This window comes from Clytia hemisphaerica, unplaced genomic scaffold, assembly GCF_902728285.1.
Source record: "Clytia hemisphaerica strain Z4C2 unplaced genomic scaffold, Clytia hemisphaerica genome assembly, whole genome shotgun sequence".
Taxonomy (NCBI): Eukaryota; Metazoa; Cnidaria; class Hydrozoa; order Leptothecata; family Clytiidae; genus Clytia; species Clytia hemisphaerica.
In genome coordinates, this window is record NW_027104338.1 from 359,830 (window position 1) to 372,656 (window position 12,827).

General features: G+C 37.9%; 1 protein-coding gene across 11 annotated transcripts in view; it reads left to right on the forward strand.

Annotated features, from left to right (window-relative positions):
* LOC136817832 (otoferlin-like) overlaps nt 1-12,318 on the forward strand; it is a 42,782-nt gene extending 30,464 nt beyond the window's left edge. For 10 of the 11 annotated variants that reach the window (XM_067074162.1, XM_067074165.1, XM_067074156.1 and 7 more), the window contains 12 exons: nt 282-373; nt 1,186-1,356; nt 1,592-1,752; nt 3,221-3,363; nt 4,118-4,206; nt 4,465-4,563; nt 8,526-8,667; nt 9,444-9,543; nt 10,197-10,343; nt 10,918-11,041; nt 11,445-11,592; nt 11,938-12,057. In XM_067074162.1, coding sequence (XP_066930263.1) covers nt 282-373; nt 1,186-1,356; nt 1,592-1,752; nt 3,221-3,363; nt 4,118-4,206; nt 4,465-4,563; nt 8,526-8,667; nt 9,444-9,543; nt 10,197-10,343; nt 10,918-11,041; nt 11,445-11,592; nt 11,938-11,970 — 1,449 coding nt within the window. In that variant the 3' untranslated portion in view covers nt 11,971-12,057. Of the gene's footprint in view, nt 1-281; nt 374-1,185; nt 1,357-1,591; nt 1,753-3,220; nt 3,364-4,117; nt 4,207-4,464; nt 4,564-8,525; nt 8,668-9,443; nt 9,544-10,196; nt 10,344-10,917; nt 11,042-11,444; nt 11,593-11,937 lie in introns of all 11 variants that reach the window. The other variant, XM_067074164.1, reaches the window with a different exon arrangement.
* The last annotated feature ends 509 nt before the right edge of the window (nt 12,319-12,827 follow it).

Below are 12,827 nucleotides of genomic sequence, written 5' to 3' on the forward strand. Positions count from 1 at the left end.
CTAACTGAGGACGGTAAATCAATATTTTAACGCTTGTGGGTTTTTCCAAATCACCTCAGTCACTCCGTCGTCCTTAAAAGTGAAATGTAAAAACTCACTTATACCTTTTTGAGGACGGTAGAGTGACTGAATTGATTTTGAATAATCTGTTGTTCTGACGTGATGTAGACAAATTAGAGGCTTACCGTCTCCGTCCTTGGAAAACACAGATACATAGCTCGGGATACACGGAAGTGAGGTTACATTCTGTGATTTCTAAACTTCAATTTTCTGTTTTTCAGTCGGACCCTTATGTTGTGTTGACGCTGGGAAAACAAAAAATGAAGGATCGAGATAATTATGTTTCCAAACAATTGAACCCCATCTTCGGAAGGTATGCTTATTTAATCCATGAAATTCATGACGTAATATTTTACACGGAAGCAACCTAAAAAGTCCGGGCGCTTGCTAATAGTTTTTTTACCTTTTTATTGTTTTAATTCCAAATTAGTGACAAACACCCGGTCATTTCTTTGAGTGCTTCCATATGAAGCATTACATCATTAATGGTATGAATTTTGAAATCACTAGCCTGGAGTCTACTTAAAGACTTTTTGATAGACTGAATGTTGCTGTTAAGTACATCGTTTGACTCAGTTCAGTATTTGCTTAAAGCAAAGTTCAGTCATAAGATGACACTAGTCTTTGAAATCACTAATATTTTAGTGAAGATAGAGAGCAATCCCCAGCTGGCAAACAATTTGTTCTGTGTTCGGTAAATTCTCATTACCAATCGGCTAGAGCTTTACTTTAAAATGTAAAATTCCACAAAGCTAAAAGTTTGTCGATCAGCCTTGTAAGAGACTTGATGGTTGGTGTAAATGAACATTTGTATAATGAACATTCAAAAGATCAGCTTTATCCAGGCCGACCCAGTGCTGTTAACTGATTCCTTTGACTTTAAATTCAAATCAAAATTATTGCGTCGTTGAAAAGAGCTACAGTGGAGCCTCTATAACTCGAACACGCATGGGAAACGCAAATTTGTTCGAGTAATGGAGTAAGGTTCGTGAGTCATTGTTAAATGAAGGGACCAGAAAACTTGTTCTAGTTGATGAGAAATTCGAGCTGTAGAGATGGAGACTCCACTGTATAGGTGAATTCTGTGCAATTTTGACTTGAAATTATTTTTCATTACGATTATAGAGTGTTTGATTTCGAAGCGATCATTCCGATGGACAACATGATGACTGTTGGTGTTTACGACTACGATATGGTCGGCTCCGACGATTTGATCGGTGAAACGAGAATTGATATCGAAAACCGATTTTATTCTCGGCATCGACCCACGTGTGGATTGTCATCCATTTACGCGACGTAAGTTGTGCACTCTTTTTTTGCTATCATATGGAAACCACTCTCAAGAGAATTGCTCTAATTACGCTGACATGGTTTCTACATGCTATCTTTTCAATTAAAGAAGAAGGTTAAGTTTAGGTTCTAATTTGACTAGATCCTGACCAGCTGAAGACGACGGTAAATTAGCACTTTTACCGTCCTTGATTAAGTAATCTGGATTCAAATAATGCTTTTCTCTCCCATGTCTCTTTAGATTCGGCTTCAACAAATGGCGTGACCCAATGAAACCAACGCAAATTTTGGCGCGTATTTGTAAAGATGAGAGTTTGGACGGTCCCCATTACACAGCACCTGGCAAATGTCGTGTTGAAAATATGATTTTCGCCGCTTCGTCGTCCATCACTGACGAAGCCGGTAAGTGTCGTGCTTTTTCGACCTGAGCCTTGGTTTTTCGACGTAAGACTCCGACGTTAGTCGAAATATGACGACGGTAAACTTTAGAAAGGGAAAATTAAACATCACTTGACAATTTCCATAACTTTGGTAAAGTATATCACTGGAAGATGTCGCAATTTTACGGAACCAGTTTAGCAGATTTGGTATTTAAAGTGGGCCTTCAACTCTTTTCTAGCCGGTCGGTTTACCGATATTCGTCTGACTTCACTAACGAGTGACGGAGAAATATCTTTGCTTGTTTTAGTTGTCGATTTTTGTTTGGCTTTCGTCAAAAAATGGTCAATGAAGAAGCTCTATCCAAATTGCTGAATTTGGTAGACTGTCTTACAAAAATGAGTATTGAATTTAAACATTTCTAGGCGTCTCCGGCAAAAATCGGTGTTAAATCTACTTTTGTAGCGTTTTGGTCCTTTTCCGTTGTACTAGTAATCGGAAAGTTTCGCTGGGAATGGAGGAAGTTTAGCAATCCTACGGTATGTAGTGTAAAAAACCTTTCGCTTGCGAACACGAGACTTTCGTATCGTGCGTAACCCTTTTTACAATTGATAACTTTCAAAAAAGCGTAATTTTTGGACCGTCCGTTCGTTCGTCCGTCTGTTACCAGCTTTTCTCAGGATTGGATCATTAGTTTTTTCTGATTTTTGGCACAAAGATGAAAAACTGGTTTTTTGGCATTTTCTCGAGATTTTATCATTAGTTTTTTCTGATTTTTTGCTCAAAGATCGGTATTAACAATGCCCAAAACATGGCGGAGTCCGATTTTTGAGGAAAAAAACTTTTCCGGCCGCAAATGCCGGAAATATGCCGGAAATCGCCGTTTTTCTGGATTTTCATTGGACTTTTTCCTTACAATTGGTTGTTTTTTCATTCAAAAGCATTATTAATAGCAATGCCCACCATCAAGCATGTTTCAATTTTCAATAAAAAAAATTGATTTTTGAAGCCGGAACTATTTAAAAATCGCCGGAACAACCTAAAGATAGTATTTCTTGAATTTCTCGAGCTGTACTTTATATTTTGATGCAAAATGACAATACCTAAAATGTGACGGAGCCCGATTTTCGAAAAACATTTCTTTCCGGCCGAAAATGCCGGAAATTCCCGTTTTTACAGATTTTCATTGGATTTTTTCGTTTTATGGGTTTGTTTTTTTCAAACAAAAACATTATTTATAAGAATGTCCACGATTAAGCATGGTTCAATTTTCAATGAAACTGATTTGGTACAGGAACTTTCTAAAAATCGCCAGAACAGCCGAGAATCGCCGGATTTCTTAAATTTCTCGAGTTGTTCTTGTATTATTCTGCGTTTTCATACTATCGTTGTCATTTTTCAATCGTTTTATTACATCAATCTTCAGGTAGGTCCATTCAGAATGTAGCTTGCTTTTTCCTTATTCATATCTCAATTCACCGCATGTTTCTAGGCAACACGAAGCCGTCAGACGAACCATGCGCCTTAAAAGCATTACATCATTTTCATCGAATCCCAAAGAAGGGATTTTCTCTTGTGGCAGAACACGTGGAAACCAGGTCGCTTTATAATCCAGAGAAGCCAGGTATCGAACAGGTGAGTGGTTTGTTTTCATCGAATTAGCTCCTGGAAGAATTATAATCTTGTTTCATACGAATGAATGTCCTAACCTATACTAAACTTCACGGCTTTTTTTCCACACATTAACGTCTATTCCACTTTGTGATTTTCCCGAATGTTTGGAGCCAAGACATTGGTTTTATGCATTCGTTTTTTTGACACATCACTTTAAACTTTCGAAGCTCGACTGTAGAACCGATCTTTATACATCCATGAGCAAAGCTATATTCGCCATCTTTGACCGGAGTTTTAGTGGTACCCGCAAAGACAAAGAAGTCATTGCAATGTTAAAAACAAGAAAGCTTAAGCGGCGTAAAGGCCCAGCAGTCTTGGCACTGTCAGCATATTTTTCCGCTGCAGAATCGCCATACAACAGGAGTGAATTTTTTCAATGTATAGACTCAAGTCGGGCGAGCAATAAAGGTTTAATTACCACTTTTAAAAAACTCCGATCAAATGTTTTTCTCGTCCGGGATTGAGAAACTTTGTCCAAGATATTCACGATATGCACCATTGCAATAACTTCCACGGACCCAACTTTTAAACCCTTTTGAGTTGTGAGCTAATGTAAACAAATTTTTAAAGAAAAAAACCAATGCACATACAGTTATTCATTCGCAACACTTTTTCAACTGCGAACATTTCCCGTTTGCCATGAATTCACATTTGAGTACTGGCTCATCAATTTGGAATCGAATCTTCTGATGACTTAACATTTATATATTTCCAGGGTAAAATTGAGCTTTGGGTTGATATGTTTGCGATGGACATGCCGTCCCCTGGTGCTCCTGTCGAAATCACTCCAAGAAAACCTGCAACGTAAGTTCTATCTAACAGCATATCCAAAAAGATTACGCCGGTCCTTTTTAGCGTCTTTTCGTCGCTAGCGTGATAAGGGCCGGTGTTACGGATCAAAATTAAATTACATTAGGGCTGGGCTAAAAATGGAAAAAAAGAGCTTTGACGTTCTAAGAGCCGACGTAAAAGAGGCTGATAAGGCTTTCGAATACTTTCTGATAAGTGAGGCATTTCTTCACTTCGTTATCATTATTCAAATACAATTGTTTGTTGTTTTAGGTACGAACTCCGTGTGATTATCTGGAATACGGAAGACGTTCTGATGGACGAAATCAACTTGGTCACTGGTGAAGCATGTAGTGACATCTATGTCAAAGGGTAAAGAATGAAACTCAAACAATTCTAAAATTCTACCCTATATATAGCACTTTAGACTCCTTTAGATTTTCTCAGTTCACAACAAGCGATTATGGAAATCTCATTCTAGCACACTGGTGACCCTATAGCACTTTAGACTCCTTTAGATTTTCTCAGTTCACAACAAGCGATTATGGAAATCTCATTCTAGCACACTGGTGACCCTATAGCACTTTAGACTCCTTTAGATTTTCTCAGTTCACAACAAGCGATTATGGAAATCTCATTCTAGCACACTGGTGACCCTATAGCACTTTAGACTCCTTTAGATTTTCTCAGTTCACAACAAGCGATTATGGAAATCTCATTCTAGCCCACTGGTGACCCTATAGCACTTTAGACTCCTTTAGATTTTCTCAGTTCACAACAAGCGATTATGGAAATCTCATTCTAGCCCACTGGTGACCCTATAGCACTTTAGACTCCTTTAGATTTTCTCAGTTCACAACAAGCGATTATGGAAATCTCATTCTAGCACACTGGTGACCCTATAGCACTTTAGACTCCTTTAAATTTTCTCAGTTCACAACAAGCGATTGTGGAAATCTCATTCTAGCACACTGGTGACCCTATAGCACTTTAGACTCCTTTAGATTTTCTCAGTTCACAACAAGCGATTATGGAAATCTCATTCTAGCACACTGGTGACCCTATAGCACTTTAGACTCCTTTAGATTTTCTCAGTTCACAACAAGCGATTATGGAAATCTCATTCTAGCACACTGGTGACCCTATAGCACTTTAGACTCCTTTAGATTTTCTCAGTTCACAACAAGCGATTATGGAAACCTCATTCTAGCACACTGGTGACCCTATAGCACTTTAGACTCCTTTAGATTTTCTCAGTTCACAACAAGCGATTGTGGAAATCTCATTCTAGCACACTGGTGACCCTATAGCACTTTAGACTCCTTTAGATTTTCTCAGTTCACAACAAGCGATTGTGGAAATCTCATTCTAGCACACTGGTGACCCTATAGCACTTTATACTCCTTTAGATTTTCTCAGTTCACAACAAGCGATTATGGAAATCTCATTCTAGCACACTGGTGACCCTATATCACTTTAGACTCCTTTAGATTTTCTCAGTTCACAACAAGCGATTGTGGAAATCTCATTCTAGCACACTGGTGACCCTATAGCACTTTAGACTCCTTTAGATTTTCTCAGTTCACAACAAGCGATTATGGAAGTCTCATTCTAGCACACTGGTGACCCTATAGCACTTTAGACTCCTTTAGATTTTCTCAGTTCACAACAAGCGATTGTGGAATTCTCATTCTAGCACACTGGTGACCCTATAGCACTTTATACTCCTTTAGATTTTCTCAGTTCACAACAAGCGATTGTGGAATTCTCATTCTAGCACACTGGTGACCCTATAGCACTTTAGACTCCTTTAGGTTTTCTCAGTTCACAACAAGCGATTGTGGAAATCTCATTCTAGCACACTGGTGACCCTATAGCACTTTAGACTCCTTTAGGTTTTCTCAGTTCACAACAAGCGATTATGGAAATCTCATTCTAGCACACTGGTGACCCTATAGCACTTTAGACTCCTTTAGATTTTCTCAGTTCATAACAAGCGATTATGGAAATCTCATTCTAGCACACTGGTGACCCTATAGCACTTTAGACTCCTTTAGATTTTCTCAGTTCACAACAAGCGATTGTGGAAATCTCATTCTAGCACACTGGTGACCCTATAGCACTTTAGACTCCTTTAGATTTTCTCAGTTCACAACAAGCGATTATGGAAATCTCATTCTAGCACACTGGTGACCCTATAGCACTTTAGACTCCTTTAGATTTTCTCAGTTCACAACAAGCGATTATGGAAATCTCATTCTAGCACACTGGTGACCCTATAGCACTTTAGACTCCTTTAGATTTTCTCAGTTCACAACAAGCGATTGTGGAAATCTCATTCTAGCACACTGGTGACCCTATAGCACTTTAGACTCCTTTAGATTTTCTCAGTTCACAACAAGCGATTGTGGAAATCTCATTCTAGCACACTGGTGACCCTATAGCACTTTAGACTCCTTTAGATTTTCTCAGTTCACAACAAGCGATTATGGAAATCTCATTCTAGCCCACTGGTGACCCTATAGCACTTTAGACTCCTTTAGATTTTCTCAGTTCACAACAAGCGATTGTGGAAATCTCATTCTAGCACACTGGTGACCCTATAGCACTTTATACTCCTTTAGATTTTCTCAGTTCACGACAAGCGATTATGGAAATCTCATTCTAGCACACTGGTGACCCTATATCACTTTAGACTCCTTTAGATTTTCTCAGTTCACAACAAGCGATTGTGGAAATCTCATTCTAGCACACTGGTGACCCTATAGCACTTTATACTCCTTTAGATTTTCTCAGTTCACAACAAGCGATTATGGAAATCTCATTCTAGCACACTGGTGACCCTATATCACTTTAGACTCCTTTAGATTTTCTCAGTTCACAACAAGCGATTGTGGAATTCTCATTCTAGCACACTGGTGACCCTATAGCACTTTAGACTCCTTTAGATTTTCTCAGTTCACAACAAGCGATTATGGAAATCTCATTCTAGCACACTGGTGACCCTATATCACTTTAGACTCCTTTAGATTTTCTCAGTTCACAACAAACGATTGTGGAAATCTCATTCTAGCACACTGGTGACCCTATAGCACTTTAGACTCCTTTAGATTTTCTCAGTTCACAACAAGCGATTATGGAAATCTCATTCTAGCACACTGGTGACCCTATAGCACTTTAGACTCCTTTAGATTTTCTCAGTTCACAACAAGCGATTATGGAAATCTCATTCTAGCACACTGGTGACCCTATAGCACTTTAGACTCCTTTAGATTTTCTCAGTTCACAACAAGCGATTGTGGAAATCTCATTCTAGCACACTGGTGACAACAGCAGCTTATGTTCGCTTATCTGAGCCGCACTGATGAGTCCTGGGAAGGACAGCACACGTTTCTACGGATAGATAAGTCTACCACAAAAAATAATTTACCGAAACCATAGGCTGACTTTTTAACAACAATTTGTATTTTTATTGGCAATATATTTCGAGCAGAGGAATGTAAAGAGATGGAAAAACAGCTTTTCTTATTACTCAAAGTTCAACGATCATTTCTATTGAAAATTCTATTGTAAAAACGTTGATTAGGTCATTAAATTGAAAGTCCAGAAAAGACGGCTCGCCATACAAATCGGACGGTTTCTACATGATTTGACGATGAAAATGAAAATTTGTTTTTCCCTTTTTGCCAATTCAATTTTTAAGAATAAGGAGCAATATTTTTACCAATGTATAGTAAAAGAAATTCTTAACGCAATGATATTAAATTGGTTCTTGTAAAACTGTCAGAAGTCGAGTAAAATCAAGATGAAGTTATAATTTTCTCGAGCCCTAGTTTTCTATATTATGGTGCGGTCATGATGCGGTTGTATCAGTAGAATCGCTAGGAAATTCTGAGCAGGAAGATATAGATATCTTTTCGTATAGGAGAGGTGTACCCAAAATATAAGCCCTAAAAGTTTGCGCATAATCAGGCTTGAAACAAAAGAATTTTGTCACAACACACTAATTATGCAGATTTTTTATAGCGACAACAAAAGAAACCTATTAACTCGACATAAACTCCCTTATGGGCAAGAGACCTGGTATATGACGAGCCGTTTTTCCATTGTTTTCAAGAAGCTGTTTTTCCATCTCTTTACATTCCTCTGTTTCGAGTCACCGACTTATCATTCAAATCATTGACAAGCAATATACAACATTGACTGTAAATTCAGAAAGAAACTTCTGACAAAGCCCACTGCTAATTCTTGGAATAATGCATGTTGAAAGTTTAAGTAGTTTGGAAAAAACTGGAGAAATAATTTAAACAGAACAATTTGATTTTCATCTTCAGATGGTTGGAAGGTATGAAGGATGAGAAACAACAAACAGATGTTCATTATCGTTCACTGACTGGTGAAGGGAATTTCAATTGGCGATTTGTTTTCCCTTTCCAATACCAAAAAGCTGAAGAAAAGATTGTCATAAAAAAGAAGGTACCACTTTATTCTAAAACAATCGACTCTCTCTAATTCGAACCTCTGTTATTCGAATTTGTTTTAATTCGAGCTAAATGAATGGTACCTTCAGCACGCAAAGTGTCTCCGCAATCTGAATTTTGATATGTGAAAATTCTATATATTAAAAATTCTCAATCTGTTTTCTCCATGTTGGTTAATTTTCATTCGGGGCTCATTTGACTGGGAACTGATACAAGTATATCTATGGAGATGTTATTGCTCTAAGAGGAATAAAAGTGCTTATTATTGAACAAATCTATGTAAAAAAATTAACTTAAATTTTTTAAATCGTTGATGTCTGAAGTCACAATTATTCTATATTATTCCTAATAGTAATGATTTGAAGTTGAATACATTTTTTATCCGCCGAGGGGGGGGGGGGGGGGGCTCTATTCAAAACCAACCATACGTGCGGCCCAAACTTAGGCCTTTGAAATCGGACAATCGGACCCTTACAGTGCAGAGAAAATTTTGCAAAATTTGAACAAATTTGGCCGAAAAATCGACCCTTACCCATTTTCTAGAAATTTTTTGACAATTTCCAGACAAAGTATGGTCAGAATTTCGAAATTTTACACCTTTAGAGTGCAATTTTTCTCATCTTTCCTGATTTCGACCTTACAGTGCACTTTGGGAAGCTTGGAAAATATAAGGGCCGCATGCATGGTAGGTCATTTACTTTGAATGCCCTCCCCCCGGGGGCTATCCTTGTTTACATTTGTTCCTCTTAAAAATATCATTTTGATTGTTAGGCCAATTTCTTCTCTTGGGACGAATCAGAAGAGAAAGTACCATCCAGATTAACACTTCAAGTATGGGATGCTGATGCTTTTTCAGCGGACGATTTTATCGGTGAGTATCACTGAGTTATTCTTCAAGAGGTGTACGGGGGTAGCAAACACCGACCGAAATAATGACGAATTTAGACGATGTTATCGTCCGTTACAGTGATAGTAAGGTTCGGGAAAGGGGAAAGTTTCGAAGACTGGCAAACTCTACCGGCTGTAAACTCTTTTCGGCAAAGAAGCCCTTTGCGAATTGTCTTTGGGTGTGGGCTTATTTCTTAGATAGTGATTTAGGACTATAGCATAGTCTAGGAGGAATTTTACTGAGATCATCGACAACACTGACAGTAAAAATTGCTGGATTCTTATTTGTCACAGCATATTATATGTTTGACACCGAGATAAGTTGGTCTTATCCCAACACCCCCTTCTAAATCCGACACCCTTCTTTAGAGACTTTTCCTCTTGTATCGCTAAGCCATAAAATACAGTTTCTATCAGCCATTCCGACCATCCCATTATTCCTAACTCTAAACTCGAAATTAGAAGAAGGGATGTCGCCATTGGTTACCTCTACTGTTAGACGTTACCGTCTTTTCTTCTTCAAATACCAAAACATCGACGAAAAAAGGGCTAATGCATCGTCAAGCCCGTAGGAACTCACCAAAAAGTGTCTTAGAATTAAAGTTGTCTATAAAAATACCTTCTTTTGGATTTCAGGTGATTTGTGTCTTGATCTTGCTCATATGCCACGAGGCGCCAAAACAGCAAAAACGTGTAGCCTGGATACCATGAAAGTCGAAAAAACGATATCCATCTTCAAGGCTAAACACATCAAAGGATGGTGGCCTTTTGCTGTTAATACCGGTATGTTTTATTAGTTTTGAATTTTTCCGGATTTTTACTTGATTCTTTACAAAAGTACAGAATCCCGGTTATACCCTAGGCTACACGCATCCCCTCTCATATGTTTTGATAGGGGATGGTAATCGTGTCTAGAATTCCCGTCCGAGCATTATTACCTCCGTCTCCCGGGGGGTGAGTTTTAAGAGATCTTTCAATTTCGTTAAATTTGAATGGCTAGAGGTTAATACAATCATCGGAGCTTCAGCTTTTTAAAAATTGAAACAATTCACCTCGAATTCGGGGTAATTCTCGGACGGTAATTCTATACACAATACGCATCCCATATATCAAAATCAATTGCGGGAATGCGTGAAACCTTATTCCCCTATTGAGCTCCGCCGTATTTATAACCTTATCCCCTTGTGATAGAAATGGACCTCAGCAGGGGTTAAAGTGCGTCTTCACTGGGGGCGGGCGGGCTTTAACCATTTATCTAAACAGTTATTTGTTTAAGAAAGAGGGACTTGACATTCCATTTTCTTAACTACTTAAAAATTGTACTGCTCTTATTGGTTCATGACTTCATTCCCTATAGATTTGGAAGAGATTGAGTTAGCGGGCAAAGTGGAAGCAGAGCTTGAATTGCTGACTCAGGAAGAAGCAGAGAAAACACCTTGTGGCCTGGGGCGAGAAGAACCACAACCACTTGAGAAACCAAAGTAAGATTTTTTCTTTGTAGCTATACTGTATGCTTACGGTCGAGCTTAAAACTGTCTTCCATCCCAATTAAAGTCCATTCGCGTTTCAGATGTTACAGACTCTAGAAAGTTGCCCGTTGGAGTCAAAACTCAGCAAAAAAAAACTCAGCTTTTCTAAAAGCTTTCGACTCCAACGACCTATCTTCTAGAAAGGCTGTAAGGCTGTAACTCTCGATGCATGAAATCAGGAGGCTACACCAATGTACCTCAATGTAAACTTTTTCCCTCAGAAGATTCTTTATCACAAGCCAACTAGAAAAAAGATTTTTTTTCACATTATTAATTTTCTTTAAAGATAATATGAAGATCATTTGAACATTAAGCTATTACTTTAAGTGCAACAAAAATCTTCTTCTTTTTCTAGCCGTCCAGATACATCTTTCACGTGGTTTATGAATCCGTTCAAATCATTACGATACATGATTTGGGAGCAATACAAATTCTGTTTGTTGAAGTTCTTAGTTGTGGCCATGTTGATTGCTTTGATGGCCCTTTTCTTCTACTCAATGCCCGTAAGTCTATTTTTCAATGATATACACGATTTTTCTATAAATAAGAACAGTTAATTTTGTCTGAGATACGGCTGTTCTTTTTTCTGTCGATTTATTCACTCATTGGCTTAAAAAGGGTTTAAAAGCATTTCATTAGCGATTCACGAAATCTAAGCTATTCTGTCTTTTGATCAATCTATATTTTCAATAATCAAACTGATTCTTCTTGCCCATCATAATCAGCGGTTATTAGATGCTCTATCTTTGGTTTGAGCACTTTGTGTGTTGACTTGTTCGCCAGACAATTAATGATATGATTTTCCTTCCCATTAAACTATTAACTTACAAGCGTTCATTGATTTTCAGGGCTACACCGTCAAAAAGATCTTTGGTGCTTAGATACAGTCTGGATTGGTTGTATATATCAAAAGATATGCCTTATGTATCGATAATGAACAAAGAAGGGTAGGAAAAACAGATGAAATCCTAGATGCAGTATTCCATCTTTCTTTGAGATCAAGATCAAACGTTTCTGATCCAGTGCTGTGCGAGCCCCCTGCCCCTCACTCACTGCTCCAACTCCACGGTTTACGTAAAGGAGGTCGAGTTCAAACATATGACTTCATTCAACCCTCGACTAAACTTGAACCGAGCTCCTTTCTATGCAATTTCTGAGCGTGAGGGCTGATCGGTGAACAACAATTGAATTCCTCCCATTCGGTAAAAAGATGGATGACTGGGTGAATGAATGAATAAAATGAATGAAAGTAAAAGTGAACATTCCGTTAATAAAGGGTTTACTCTAATAAATATTCAAATAGTATTTCATCAAGGGTTATACATTTTATAAGTTTTCTTAGTGGTAAAATATACAATTAAAAACTGGCGGGTGAATGTATTTCTAAGTATAACCCTGTGAAAAAGCGTGAAAAGCTCTTAAAAAAAATCAAAACTCTTGGAAAGAGCTCCTACAGGCAAATGACGTTCTCGGCGAAATATTATATAGTCTGTTTTTTTTTTAAAGGAATTGAAACAAGAAAGCTAATCTAATATCTGTTTGTGATAATTCTGTGTTTGACAGAGCCGAAATACTCTAGTTTTTAACTGTTTAAGTCAAAAACTAGTTTTACATCTGAGCTGCCGGCTAGCTTCAGGTTTCTAGCTTCTCCGCGGCGTGCAAATCTATTTTTTGTGAATTTTATCAGAAATTTGTACATAGGAAATATGCGGAAATTTAAGTTATTCATCGTTAAATT